We start from the raw sequence: 15,260 nt of genomic DNA on the forward strand, positions 1-15,260 counted from the left end.
AATGGGTAAATTTATGTACAATGTGGGATTTTCTTTAAAATAATTAATCAAATAATTGGGTGGGGGGAAGTGTGGTTTGAAAAAGAGAGGAGTGCTTCTATAGAAATCAGTCCAAAGAGAACCATTCTAAAGATAGCAGTTTTTAAGCCATTTACATAAGGCATCATCTGAGGGAAAAAATGGAACTCTTGAGAACTAAGTCATATCAAACAGGCACTCATGGAAACTCAGCGGTATCAGACACTACCACTCACCAAGCCGACTCCAACTTCATATTCCTCATGCTACAATGGTCACTTTATCTTGAATACTTAGAACTTATATATGCAGAGCATCACTGTATTCATTTTCTAAAACATGTATAATCTACATAGGAAATAATAACTAAATGCATGCTTGTGTCATGAGGTATCACTTTGCTCATGTTAGCCATAACCCCAGAACAGATATCCACTGGGCAAAACATCTCACTAGTTTTTAGACCTAATACCTGACTCTCTAAACCTGACTCTGTTAAGGTAGGGCGGACACTCTCTGAAATAACACTTTTCATTTTTCCCCAGGAACACAGGAAGAGGACACATGATTCAATGGAGTTGGGAAATGGTAGCAGAGTAAATGAATTTGTGTTTCTGGGGCTTACTCAGTCCCAAGACCTGAGCTTGGTCTTATTTCTCTTTTTGTGCTTTGTGTACATGACCACTCTGCTGGGCAACCTCCTCATCATGGTCACTGTGAGCTGCGAGTCTCGCCTCCAGACCCCCATGTACTTCCTGCTCCGCAACCTCTCCGTCTTGGACATCTGCTTCTCCTCCATCACCGCCCCCAAGGTCCTGGTGGACCTTCTTTCAGAGAGAAAGACCATCTCCTTCCATGGCTGCCTCACGCAGATGTTTTTCTTCCACCTCCTCGGGGGTGCAGACATCTTCTCTCTCTCGGTCATGGCCTTTGACAGCTACGTGGCCATCACTAAGCCCCTGCACTACGTGACCGTCATGAGTCAGGGGCGGTGCACTGCCCTCATCGTGGCCTCCTGGGCGGGGGGCTTCGTCCACTCCATCGTGCAGATCTCCCTGTTACTCCCCCTCCCCTTCTGTGGACCGAACGTCCTGGACACTTTCTACTGCGACGTCCCCCAGGTCCTCACACTTGCCTGCACGGACACTGCTGTCCTTGAGCTCCTGATGATTTCTAACAATGGCCTGGTCACCACCCTGTGGTTCGTCTTCCTCCTTGTATCCTACATGGTCATATTATTACTAATAAGGTCCCACTCTGGGGAGGGCAGGGGGAAAGCCATCTCCACCTGCACCGCCCACATCACGGTGGTCACCCTGCACTTCGTGCCCTGCATCTACGTCTACGCCCGGCCCTTCTCTGCCCTCCCCACTGATAAGGCCGTCTCTGTGACCTTCACTGTCATCTCCCCTCTGCTGAACCCCCTGATCTACACCCTGAGGAACCAGGAGATGAAGGCAGCCATGTGGAGACTGAGGGGAAGACTCAGGCCTTCTGTAATGAAATAGAGTAAGACTTTCCAACTTATTCATCAGCAAGGATCCCTTTCATTATTTTTCCCATAGAGTCATATTTATATAGTCAAATACATTGTCAATAAACCAACTGCATGTACTAGGTAACACTTTATTTTGCAATTTAAATTAAGAGATTATTGGTAAGCCAAGCCTCTGGTGAGCACAGAGTATCAGGGTTACAGGATGATGTATTTTCACTCAAAGACCAAAGTCACAATGTGTGGACCACGAAAGCTATATGGCAGATGAAGAGACTAACTGAATCTAGTCAGTCTCTTTTCTTTCAAAAGGCAAGTAAATAGAAGAATAAAGATAGAGTGATTTGCTCAAGCTCTTGTCTAGAGTCAATTCCAGAGAGAAGCCTTCAGATACTCAGTCATTGCCGTCACCATACCAACGCAATTCACTTCATTACTGGGCCTGTCCGTGCCAAACTGCAATGCTCTACGAGAAAGTTCACGGATCGTGCCCCTGAAGTACACGTACATGAATACATATGGCCTATCACAGATTAAGGAATTTGTTCTGCTGAGCGTAACTCCATACGGGCTCCCAACCTAGTGAGCACCTCAAAGGTGCCTAATGGTTGTACCCCTGGATTCCTATCAGAATGAAGAAGCTTGGGAAGCTTTCCCATGATGGCCTCAAGGCATTTACCTTATGCAGAACTAAAGACAGATTCAAATTCTTGTAAGGTTAGACAAAGGCAGGGAGAACCTCAGGGATCCTACACAAAGAGTAACCCATTCTCCTTATTCAAGAGCTAGTTTTCAGTTGCAAACCTTTCTAGGCCCAAACTCAGGTAGGATTTACATTCTTCCCACTGGAAAGAGAGAGAAAGACAGATAAAAGTCTAACCAGACTGTCCGCTTCTCATCTGTTAGTGTTTATGAACAGGCAGCATAGGCTAGCGTTTTTGTCTGCAAATACAGTCAACGTAAAAAGTAAAGCGTGGCAGCTGAGAGCTCTAACTTCAGAGTTATACAAACCCGGCTCTAAATCCTACCTCTGCCACCCTTGAGTCGGTCTAACTTTTTTCTTTTTTTAGGTATTTATTTTGGCTGCGCTGGTCCTCACTGCTGTGAGCGGGCTTTCTCGAGCTGCGGTGAGAAGGGGCTCCCCTCCGGAGACGCGGAGTGTGGGCTTCTCTTTGCAGGGGCTTCTCCTTTCATGGAGCCCCAGGGTAGTGGGCTTCATCGTGGCTCACAGGCTTGGTTAGTCGCTCCTCAGAATGTAGGGTCTTCCCAGATCAGCGATCAAGCCGCATGTCCTCTGTTTTGACAGGCAGAGTCTTAACCACTGGGCCATCAGGGAAGTCCCTTGAGTTACTTTAACGCTTCACAGGCCACCGTTCGCCCATCCAAATGTACTTATACGATCTCCTGGAGTTGCTGCGAGGGTTAGCAGGCAATGGTGTATGTGGAACACAGTCCCTGGCAGATAGTACATGCTCAGTTACAGGCAAACAGGTCCATTTTATTTATTTATTTTATATTAGTGTTCATGCTTCTCTCTTTTCCAAAATGAAAATAACTGTATTTTAAAATTACACTTATAATGTATTTCTTACCTAAAATGCAGAAAGCTTAGAAAGCATAAAGCAGATAGTTAAAAATCTCCTACAGCTAACTGCTTTGCTCATCTGCGGTAAAAACCACAAATGAGTCCATTTTAATATGACCCTTTTTGCTCTTCCTAACACACATTCTGTCCCCCATCAGGCTGTTATACTCTTCTCCTATATATGGCCCATATTCATTATTATTAGAAAAAACAATAGTGTGGAAAAGATGGGAGTGTACATTGAATTCAAAGCGGCTATCATCTTAAATGCTGGGCTGGAAGAAGCACAAGCTGGAATCAAGATTGCCAGGAGAAATATCAATAACCTCAGATATGCAGATGACACCACGCTTATGGCAGAAAGTGAAGAGGAACTCAAAAGCCTCTTGATGAAGGTGAAAGTGGAGAGTAAAAAAGTTGGCTTAAAGCTCAACATTCAGAAAACAAAGATCATGGCATCTGGTCCCATCACTTCATGGGAAATAGATGGGGAAACAGTGGAAACAGTGTCAGACTTTATTTTGAGGGGCTCCAAAGTCACTTCAGGTGGTTACTGCAGCCATGAAATTAAAAGACACTTACTCCTTGGAAGGAAAGTTATGACCAACCTAGATAGCGTATTCAAAAGCAGAGACATTACTTTGCCAACAAAGGTCCGTCTAGTCACGGCTATGGTTTTTCCAGTGGCCATGTATGGATATGAGAGTTGGACTGTGAAGAAGGCTGAGCACCAAAGAATTGATGCTTTTGAACTGTGGTGTTGGAGAAGACTCTTGAGAGTCCCTTGGACTACAAGGAGATCCAACCAGTCCATTTTGAAGGAGATCAGCCCTGGGATTTCTTTGGAAGGACTGATGCTAAAGCTGAAACTCCAGTACTTTGGCCACCTCATGCGAAGAGTTGTCTCATTGGAAAAGACTCTGATGCTGGGAGGGATTGGGGGCAGGAGGAGAAGAGGACAACAGAGGATGAGATGGCTGGATGGCATCACTGACTCGATGGACGTGAGTCTGAGTGAACTCCGGGAGTTGGTGATGGACAGGGAGGCCTGGCGTGCTGCGATTCATGGGGTCACAAAGAGTCAGACACGACTGAGCAACTGAACTGAACTGACTGATCATCTTAAAATTTCTGGCTTTCTGAGACTTCCCTGGAAGTTAAGCCTCCCCAGTAGTTAAGTCTGCATGCTTGCAATGCAGGGGGCCTGGGGTCCCGGTCCTGGTCAGGGAACCACATTCCACTAAGAGTTTGCATGCCTGCAACTAAAAATAGTCTTGCATGCCACAATGAAGAGCAAAGATCCTGCCTCTGCAACTAAGGCCTGGGGCAGCCAAATAAATTAATAATTCTTAATTCTAGCTTTCTGTCACTTAAGCATGACAACAGGACTTCCTATTCACATAGCTTGGACCACCCTGAAGCTGCTGCAGTACAGCACAAGAAAGCTTCGTAGCAAAAGAAAACCATGGCTCAAAGAGAAACCATGGCCTTGAGAGCAGAGATAAGGAATCAGACCGAGAAGACAGACCCAAGCTGATTAAAGAGAGCCCCAAGGGAGTTAGTTAGCCAAAGGATGGTGCAGATTGAGGGGGCTTCCCAGGGGGCTCAGCGGTAAAGAATCCGCCTGCCAACTAGGAGACTCGGGTTCAGTCGCTGGGTGGGGAAAATCGTGGAGTAGAACATGGCAACCTGCTGCACTATCCTTACTTGGAACATTCCGTGGACAGAGAAGCCTGAGGGGCTGCGTCTGTGGGGCTGCCCGGTTGAGCACACACTGTGAATCTTAAAGACAGACTTCCTTCACACCCCTCACTGGATCTGGGCTGACCCCGTAAGGACCCATGAACTAACCAGCTCACTTGGTCATTTCCTGTCCCCTGATCAATCAGCTCTAACTTTTCACAGGACTAACCCAGCCTGCAAATGCTAAGAAGAATCCACACTTGTCACCACTCCTGTGGTCCTGCTAACACTGATCAGGTAGCTCTGGTCTCTAGACTCCTGAAGGTTTTCTTTATGAAACCGCCTATGAAAACTGCACACCACAAAGCACCTTATAGCCCATTTCGTGCAAATGCATCCTTCCCTTTCCTTCCTGTGACTCGCTCACACCAGAGCTTTATCACTGCGTTGGCACTGGATCTGTGGAGTGTGCATCACTGTATCGCAGAAGCATAGTCCCCAGGGAACAGGAACTCAGAACCCCAGCCACAGCATCGGGGACACCCGACACTCCCTCCAACTGTGTCTAAAAACACGGCATAGCCTGATTCAATGACCCCGGAGAAGGGGAAAGCAGCTGCATCTCATCATACCAAGATTTATTGTTTCTCTGGATGACATAAAAGTCACAAGCTGGGCTGCATTTTTCCCATTTAAATGAGTTGTTATTATTGCTTAAGCTCTATTGTTAAGAGCCATAGAAAATTTAACAGACTCTGATCATATACATGGGCTTCCCTCGTGGCTCAGCTGGTAAAGAATCCGGCTGCAATGCGGGAGATCTGGGTTCATGCCCTGGGTTGGGAAGATCCCCTGGAGAAGGGACAGGCTACCCACTCCAGTATTCTGGCCTGTAGAGTTCCATGGACTGTATAGTCCATGGGTTCAGAAAGAGTCAGACACGACTGAGCGACTTTCACGACCATAGGTCATATACATAGCTTTCAAACTACCCTTTCCTACCTCACACCCTTTAATCAGACATTGTAATGATAAACATCTCTGGGCATGAACCCGATGCCATAAAATAATTCTGAAGTAACTAAACAGATGAATATCAAGAACTATCACCATGCTACCTCCCGAGGATCCAAGTGAGCTATGGATCTCAGAGATGTAGATTAAGACAATCACATGGGGCAACGTGCATGTCACATTAAACAGAAATTGCAGGGAATTCCCTGGTGGTCCAGCGGCTAAGACTGTGCTCCCATTGCAGGGGACCCAGGCTCCATTCCTGGTCAGGGAGCTAGATCCCACTTGCCTCAACTAAGATTTTACATTCTTCTAGCTAAATATTCTGCATGCTGCAACTAAAGATCCCACATGCTATAACTAAAAAAAAATCCCGAATGCCACAACTAAAAAAGATCCCGCGGGCCACAGTGAAGATCAAAGGTGCTAAGTGCTGTGGCTAAGATCCGGTGCAGCCAAATAAATTCATTTTTAAGAAAAGAAACTGCATCTATAATCCACGCCATACGGTCTCTGAGAGCTACCCTGACTGTGGCCACAGAGCTTTGATTTTTCTATTGTTGCCTTTTTACTTAAGTTTCATTTCCCAGCTGGCGGCAAGCAAACCAATTTTGGTGAGGAAGAAAGTTGCGTGATCCACGGTGTGTTTTCACAGAACGTTTTCTTCCTGAGCCAAGGAGGGTAACACACGTCTCACGTGCTTCCTCTAGAGAAAAGGGTGTGACCTGGTGTTCACTAGTGTCTCTGCAGGTCCCTGTGAGACAGGTCGGAGTAGGGATGAGGGAGATGGAGACAGAGAAGGAGGAGGGCTTGGTGACCCTTTAATGACTCCCACAAGAACACCACTGAATTGGCCACTTGGCTTCTGCATTCATACCCAACAACACTCCCACTGTGAATTCCTCGATTAGGCTGTGGCTGGGCGACTAATAGAGGTGGCCGAGGCACTGCAAGGCAACACGGAAGAGACGAGATGATGTGACTTCCCGAGGTTGCCATTTCCCAGCTGAAGGAAAAACATAGCAAAATCACTCGCCTTGAGGTAGGCAATCCAGGAAACAGAATTTCCCCAGAACCAACTGCTAAGATGTGGTGGGAGCGTCATAAGAGGATCAACTTTTCCCTTGGAGACTGAGTCGTTTAACGCTGGCGGATGTGAACTTCCGAAACTGGAAGACTGCAGATTTTTCAGAAATGGCATAAATATGCAGAATATTCTTCTTGAAAGCAAACTTTTAATGAAGTCAAGAAAAGTGGTAGCTTTTCACTATTAGGAAAAAGGGAATTGGGGCTTGCAAAATAGAAGAAGGTCAGGTGGCTCCAAGGACATGAAGCATGTTTACTTGGTGAGATGTTGAGATTCGAATTGTTTTCAAGGTAGAGAGGGTGCTGATACCCCAGCTCCCCGGAGGCGACAGCCTTGGAAAAACTGCTCTCCAAGACAGCAGTTCCTGATTCCAAATATGCACTCTGGCCAGCTTTGCTTCTTGGCTGGGAATGGCATTTGGAAAGCTTTGAGTAAGGTGTTTTAACAGCTAGTTAATCTGTACTCTGGTGTGCTACTGAATATGAACAACGTTCCTAAAATTTGGAGGGATTCAATCAAGAGTAGGCACTTTTCAATCCAGGAAAAGAGACAGTTGTGACGGGGGCCCCTCTGAGATTCCACTCCATGCAGGGCCTGGGGCAGCACGCTCGGTGGGAAGCTGGGCTGGAAGGGAGCCTGAGTTTGCCGGCTCTGCGGTGTCCGATAAGCTTCTTTCCAAAGGGTGGTCCCCAAAGGGAGTGATTTCTAAGAAAACTTCATGATCCTTTTCACCTTGTAAAAACACACAAAATTCCATTTCTTTTTTTTTTTTTTTTGATTGAAGTATAGTTGATTTACAATGTTGTGTTAGTTTCAGGTATATAGCAAAGTGATTCAGTTATGCATATATGTATATATGTTCTTTTTCAGATTATTTTCCCTTATAGATTATACAAAATACTTAGTTCCCAGTGCTATCCAGTAGCTCCTTGTTGGTTATCTAATTTATATATAGTAATGTGTATTTCTTTGAGTCCCTTTTTTGGGGGAGGGGACAAGAATACTGGAGTGGGTTGCCATTCCCTTCTCCGGGAGATCTTTTCCCAGCCCAGGGATTGAAGCCAGGTCTCCCACATTGTAGGCAGACGCTTTACCATCTGAGCCACCAGGGAAACAGAGAAGTAGGCGCAGATGGTAAAGTATTGGCCTACAATGCAGGAGACCCAGGTTCAGTCCCTAGGTTGGGAAGATCTCCTGGAGAAGGAAATGGCAGCCCACTCCAGTACTCTTGCCTGGAAAATCCCATGGACGGAGGAGCCTGGTAGGCTACAGTCCATGGGGTCACAAAGAGTCGGACACAACTGAGTGACCTCACTTTCACTTTCACTTTCAATGTGTGTTAATCCCAAACTCTGAATTTACCCCTCCCCTCAATTGTATTTCTTTATCCACTACCCACCCCCACCCATCCTGTGCTGTGTCTCAATGCAATGTGCATAATCTTACAGTTTCAAAGCATCCTCACTCCGAACAAAGACAGCATCCTTAGAGACCCACAGGACTCATGATTTTCAGGAGGAGTTTGTGTTTGAGGTAATGCTACTGAGAACTCATTTCTGCACCTTGCGTTGGAACACTGTGGTTGATGGAGGTTCTTGGTGAAGGTACCTCTGAAAAATGTAGTCTACTTATCAAAATCACTTATCAAAAGGGAATTGGGGCTTGCAAAATAGAAGCAGGTCAGGTGGCTCCAAGGACATGAAGCACGTTTACTTGGTGAGATGTTGAGATTCGAATTATCTTATCCCATCACTCTGACACACTCTCGTGTAAGTTACTCCCAGTCAAGCCTTCCACTCACCGTGTGCCGGCTTCTGCCCTCACCATCACACACCCACGTTCTACTCTCACTCGCTTTGCAAAAGATGTTTTTTCTCTGCAGGGTTTTCTGAGAAGGGCTAATCGACACCGGGAAGAAGTATAGTTGCGGTAGTTAATAGCATCAGTCTTTGGATTAAGACAAATCTTGGTTTGAGACATGGATCTACCAGTAGTCAGATCTTGACCAAGTTACTTAATCTTTCTGTGTCTCGGTCCCCTCCTCTATAAAATCAGGATAATCATATTTATTTCACATGGATATGATGAGTTTTAGAAGCAATAAAATGAACATAAATATTCATGAAAAGGAAGAAAAAATTAGCAAAGCAGAGCTCCATTATTCTGCTCAGATTTCTATAATGCTGAAACCTTGCAAGTTGCCTGGACTCCCAACCCACCCCACTCCACCCCACCCCAAAGCCAAATATCCAGATGATGGTTTCAAAGTGAGGGTTATAGTTTATTTTCTTTCTGTAAAGATTTTTTTAATATAAATACCTATATTTATGACTGCATATAGAGATAAACTTACCTGTGGTTATAAGCAGGTGTGTGATATAATACCTTGATTATTTTTAACATATGCCTTAGTTTAAACTGCTGTGTAAAAAAAGAAAAACATCCCTAGAGGATAAATGGCATTTTGCACTTATTCCAAAGTGCTAGGAAGAGGGCTTTGAACCACAGAGTCAGTGGCAAGATGACCCACTCTCAGTCAAGTCCCTAAAAGGGATCTGACTTGTGTGAGGAAGCAGCGTGTGCCTGAAGCTGGTGAGACAGGGTAGCGACTGGCAACTCAGGTTCCTCAACGGCTTCTAGTTTGCAAAACAGACATACTGTCTTGCCTGCCCCTTAGAAGAGCCCTGCTTATGAGGTAGTTCTGAGTAACTGTCGCCAAGTCGTGTCCAACTCTTCGAGACCCCATGAACTGTAGCACGCCAGGCTTCCCTGTCCCTCACCATCTCCCAGAGTTTGCCTGAGTTCATGCCCAACTGTCACCATATTGTAAATCAGCTGTAGTGGTGCAGCCTGAGAACTGACTCTAATTCACGTCCTGTGACCCTCACATGTATTTCTCATGAGTTTGGTACTATTATCGAGTAACCTGCCCAAGGTCAAAGCAGCTAGGAAGCGGTCAATCCCAAACGGCATACATGCTCCAGATGATCCACAAAGGTGTATCCAAAATGCGAGTGTAGGATGTGCTGCTGCCCCAGCAGGCCTCCTGGACGAGGTTTGCAGATATTCCATGTCCAGTGGGGCGGTTTTTCATATATCTCCCCCTGGTTTTGTACCGCCTCACTTTTCTTTCTGCCGATTCCACAAGCTGCAACATGCTTCTTGTCTTAACTGTAAATGCCTTCAGGAGAGGATCTGTGTTAGAGTAACCATTTCCTCGATGTCATTATGATGATTACTTTTATGTGTCAACTGGACTGGCCACAGGGATTCAGATTAAAACTGGTTGCTGGGTGTGTCTGAGAGGCTGTTTCAGATGAGATTTGCGTTTGGATTTGGGGACTCAGTAAATCAGATTAGTCACCCGTCCCCCAGTAGGTGGATATCCTCCCACCTGTTGAGGACCCCAATAGAGCAAAAGAGGTGGAGGAAGGAGAAATGGAACCCCCATTCTTTTTTTTTTAAGAAAGAAAGATAAAAAGAGAAAAGAAAAAAAGTTCTGGTTTCCATTTTATTATTTATTTTTGGCCACACAGTGCAGCATGTGGGATCTTAGTTCCCTGACCAGGGATCAAACCCACGCCCCTGGCAGGGGAAGTGTGGCGTCTTAGTCATTGGACCGACAGGGAAGTCCTTGGACCCCTTATTTTGGCCTCACAGCTCAAGTTCGGCCATCTCATCATTTTATACCATTGGCTCCTCTAGTCCTCAGGTCGTTGAGTTAGGACTGAATTCCACTATCAGCTTTCGTGGGTCTCCAGCTCACAGAAGGCAGACTGAGGGACTTCTCAGCCTCCATAGCAGCATGAGTCAATTTTGCATAATAATTCTTTCACTAAATGTGCATATGTGTGTGTATATATATGTACATATATGCTTATATCCGTATGATGGATACAAATATAAATACTGATCTTACTGGTTCTGCTTCTGGAGAACCCTAACACGGCCATGGAAATGGTACGTAGAGGAAGGAAAGAAAAAAAGAAAACCCAGGTCTCCCACATTGCAGGTGGATTATTTACCAGCTAAGCCACCAGGGAAGCCCAAGAACTGGAGTGGGTAGCCTATCCCTTCTCCAAGGGGTCTTCCCAACCCAAGAATTGAACTGGGGCCTCCTACATTGCAGCTGGATTCTTTACTGGCTGGCTACCACGGAAGCTCCATATATGTGATGGATACAGATATAAATACAGATCTTATTGGTTCTGTATTAGGTTTCTAGAGAACCCTAGAAATGGTATATAAAGAAAGGAAAGAAAACAGAAATAGAGAAGAAAAACAGGAGCAAGAAGGAAGGGAGAACAGTTGACGCAGAAGCTTTTAATCTTGTCACAGTGGTTTCCTGAGCAGATTTGAAAACCATTCACTTATCACTCCAGTATCCAAAAGAAAGATTCTAGAATAAAGTGCTGTCGTCAATTAAAATACTTCTACGTTCCGGATTAACCAAAGACTTTGAGGATGATTTCTCCATTGGTTATGGTAAGTAGTTAGTGTAGGGAATATTAGGATTCCTGAGAGCCAAAATTTTCTGTATTCATGATTCTGAACATTTATTCTTACCACAATAACATTATTCTCATCACTCCATGTTGTTGACATAAACAACAAGCACTAACAGCAATGAAATGAAAAGGGGGCTCTTCTCTTATTTTTCTGTGTGAATAAAAGGAGAATGCTGCCTGGGGAACTGTGCTCTTTAAAGGATCTTTTCCTAAGATTTGGAGACGGAAATGGCAACCCACTTTAGTATTCTTGCCTAGAGATTTCCATGGACAGAGGAGGCTGGCAGGCTGCAGTCCACAGGCTTGCAAAGAGTCGGACAGGACTGAGCGACTAACTTATAAGACTTTCTGAGATTAGCAAAGCAAAAGGAGTGGGGATGGGGGTGTGAGGAATTAAAACTGGAATCAGAGAAAGAGCCACAGCAGGGCCACTGCACGAGGCAAGACTCTGGGAGGACCTAAGGTAAATAAACAAGGCAAAGACAAGACAATTTTCACGTTCTACTTGATAAAGGCTTTATTTGTTATAAAATAATAATTATGAAAATGCTGTTGTTCAGTCACTAAGGCAGGTCCTACTCTTTCGTGACCCCTGGACTGTGTGTAGCCCACCAGGCTCCTCTGTCCTTGGCGTTTCCCAGGCAAAAATACCGGAGCAGGTTGCCATTTCCTTCTCCAGGGAATCATCCCGAGTAGTCAATTAAATTTCCCTTGAAATGAAATGCAGCCTTTACACATGAGGCTAAAATATTATAAAGTCATTACCACGTTTATATTTTTTAACACTTTACTGAAGTACGATGTACATACATATAGAAAAATGTACATAAGCCTAGAGTCTGATGAACTTCCACACAAGCTGAATACATCTTTGCAACAAGTACCCAGATCAAAGAAACATAACATTCTCAGCACCTCAAAAGCCTCCCTCACGCTCCCTTTAGTTTTGCACACCTTGGTTCTTTATGTGAACAACACAGGAGTGTGTGTATCTTTTGTGCCTGGATCATTTGGTTCCACGTATTCGTGAGATTCGTGGATGTTGTTACATGTAGTGAGATCTTCCCCATTGCTACGTAGCAGTGTGTGGATTTAACAGTTTATCTTTCCTACTGTTAGCGGGTATTTGTGCCATTCTGCAGTTTGAGGCAATTACAAACAGTGCTATGAACATTCTAGGCTGTGTCTTCCAGTGGACACATAGAACAACAGATTGTTCTTAAGATGGAGATAGGTAGATGGATGACAGAGAGATACATATAGATCTCCATCTTAAAATAATAGCTAATAAAGATATCGGAGAAGGCAATGGCACCCCACTCCAGTACTCTTGCCTGGAGAATCCCATGGACAGAGGAGTCTGGTAGGCTGCAGTCCATGGGGTCGCTAAGAGTCGGACCCGACTGAGTGACTTCACTTTCACTTTTCACTTTCATGCATCGTAGAAGGAAATGGCAACCCACTCTAGTGTTCTTGCCTGGAGAATCCCAGGGATGGGGGAGCCTGGGGGGCTGCCATCTCTGGGGTCGCACAGAGTCGGACACGACTGAAGTGACTTAGCAGCAAAGATATAGGTATCAGTATTAGCAGATATAATCAAACAGCAAAATGGTTATTTGACACCCCACCAGCAGGGTTCCAACTGTCTCATAGCTTCACCATCACTTGATACTTTGCAGTTTCTTGCTGTGATTTTAATTTGCATTTCCCTGGTAATTAATGAAGCTGAATCCACTTTTCGATACTCTGTTGTGAATTTTTTTCTCCTAAATGTGCATCTATTATTTCAGCCATGCTGGGTCTTCCCTGCTATGCAGACTCTTTCTAGCTGCAGAGAGCAGGAACTCCTCTCTAGCTGTGGTGTGCGGGCTCCTCCTGGCGGCGGCTTCTCCGGCCGCGGAGCACTGGGCTCTAGGGTGCTCGGGCTCCGTAATTGCGGCTCCCAGGCTCTGGAGCACAGGCTCGATACGTGGGGCTCACTGGCTTAGTTGCTTTAAGGCGAGCGGGATCTTCCCCGACCAGAGATCAAACCCATGTCTCCTGCACTAGCAGGCAGATTCCTCACCACGGAGCCACCAGGAAAAGCCCTTTGGTAAAGTTTTGGTTCCTGTCTTTGGCCATTTTCTGCTTTGCTCATCTGCCTTCTTCTACTGATTTGCAGAAGTTGTTTACATACTCCGGATGTCGGTCTTTTCTCAGCTCTAAGTATTGTAAGTATCTTCTTCCATTTGAGAGTTCTTTTAATTCTCATAGTGATGTCTTTTCTTTGCGTGTCCTACAGCGCATGCTTGCTCTTCATCACGGCAAGTGTCACTTGCTACAGTACATGGAGAACTGAAGAGGTCCCCACAGCTGTCACCTGTGTCTCAGTGGCCACAGTGATAGAACCGACCTGCTTGAACGACTCCTGTCAGAAACCTGGGTCACCTTCTCCCTCACGATGGCGTACAGAGTTGCAGGCACAGAGCCTGCCCAGAAAATAAAGAACCTCCCAGGCCAACAGCAAAACCCAAGCGACAGAAAAGACAAGGGTAGATCTCTTAATACATCCTTTAACTGTGCTGTTATTTCTTCCAGAGATGTACTTGAAAAAGAATCTGTGACGCCATGGATCAGGGAAACTATACCAGAGTGAAAGAATTTATTTTCCTGGGCATTACCCAGTCTCGAGAGCTCAGCTGGGTCTTGTTCGTCTTTTTGTTTCTGGTTTACATGACGACTCTTCTGGGAAACCTCCTCATCATGGTTACGGTGACCTGGGATTCGCGTCTCCACACCCCCATGTACTTCCTGCTCCGTAACCTGTCAGTTCTTGACATCTGCTTTTCCTCCATCACAGCTCCTAAGGTCCTGGCTGACCTGCTCTCAGAGAGGAAGACCATCTCCTTCAGGGGCTGTGTCTCTCAGATGTTCTTCTTTCACCTGCTCGGGGGAGCGGATGTGTTTTCCCTCTCGGTGATGGCCTTTGACCGCTACGTGGCCATCTCAAGACCCCTCCACTATCTGACGGTCATGAGTCGGGGGCGGTGCACTGCCCTCATCGTGGCCTCCTGGGCGGGGGGCTTCGTCCACTCCATCGTGCAGATCTCCCTGCTGCTCCCCCTCCCCTTCTGCGGACCCAACGTCCTGGACACTTTCTACTGCGACGTCCCCCAGGTCCTCACACTCGCCTGCACGGACACCTCCTCTCTGGAGCTCCTGATGATTTCCAACAATGGATTAGTCAGTTGGTTCATATTCTTCTTTCTCCTCGTCTCCTACACAGTCATTCTGACAATGCTGAGGTCCCACTCCGGGGAGGGCAGGAGGAAAGCCATCTCCACCTGCACCGCCCACATCACGGTGGTCACCCTGCACTTCGTGCCCTGCATCTACGTCTACGCCCGGCCCTTCACCGCCCTCCCCACCGATAAGGCCGTCTCTGTGACCTTCACTGTCATCTCCCCTCTGCTGAACCCCCTGATCTACACCCTGAGGAACCAGGAGATGAAGGCAGCCATGCAGAGACTGAAGAAACAGCTAGGGCATTCAGAAAGGGTTTAGCGTCTATGAGGACAAGATAATACCAGAATTCAAAGATAAATATTAGGGGCTTCTCTGGCAGTCTTGTCATTCAATCCCTGGTCGGGGAGCTAAGATCCTGAAAGCTGCTTGATGTGACCAAATATATATACATACACAGGAGAGGGGTCCATTTGAGCCAGTCCTGAAAGTGGACTGTATTCCAGCCTTTAGTCCTACAGCCCCAACTAACTGCAAGGGAGTCGGGAATGTAATCCAGCTCTGCACCCAGAAAGAAGAGGTGAGATCATGAAAAACGGTGAGCGATAGAAATCTCTTTGGCATTTATGACTCATGGCTAAGAAATCA

General features: G+C 46.0%; 2 protein-coding genes across 2 annotated transcripts; both read left to right on the forward strand.

Annotated features, from left to right (window-relative positions):
* The first annotated feature begins 590 nt into the window (after positions 1–590).
* On the forward strand, positions 591–1,526 carry OR4D11 (olfactory receptor family 4 subfamily D member 11). Its single transcript, NM_001390579.1, has one exon. It carries the CDS (start codon positions 591–593, stop codon positions 1,524–1,526), a length of 936 nt encoding a protein of 311 aa, NP_001377508.1.
* A 12,471-nt stretch (positions 1,527–13,997) lies between these two features.
* Positions 13,998–14,933, forward strand: OR4D9 (olfactory receptor family 4 subfamily D member 9). The gene has a single exon (NM_001206742.1). The coding sequence runs from the start codon at positions 13,998–14,000 to the stop codon at positions 14,931–14,933; it is 936 nt and encodes a 311-aa protein (NP_001193671.1).
* Positions 14,934–15,260: the final 327 nt, after the last annotated feature.

This window comes from Bos taurus, chromosome 15, assembly GCF_002263795.3.
Source record: "Bos taurus isolate L1 Dominette 01449 registration number 42190680 breed Hereford chromosome 15, ARS-UCD2.0, whole genome shotgun sequence".
In the NCBI taxonomy this organism is placed as follows: domain Eukaryota; kingdom Metazoa; phylum Chordata; class Mammalia; order Artiodactyla; family Bovidae; genus Bos; species Bos taurus.

What these genes read in the sequence shown, in the direction of transcription:
- OR4D11 (NM_001390579.1), top strand. Translation starts at nt 591, where the DNA reads ATGGAGTTGGGAAATGGTAGCAGAGTAAATGAATTTGTGTTTCTGGGG.
- OR4D9 (NM_001206742.1), top strand. Translation starts at nt 13,998, where the DNA reads ATGGATCAGGGAAACTATACCAGAGTGAAAGAATTTATTTTCCTGGGC.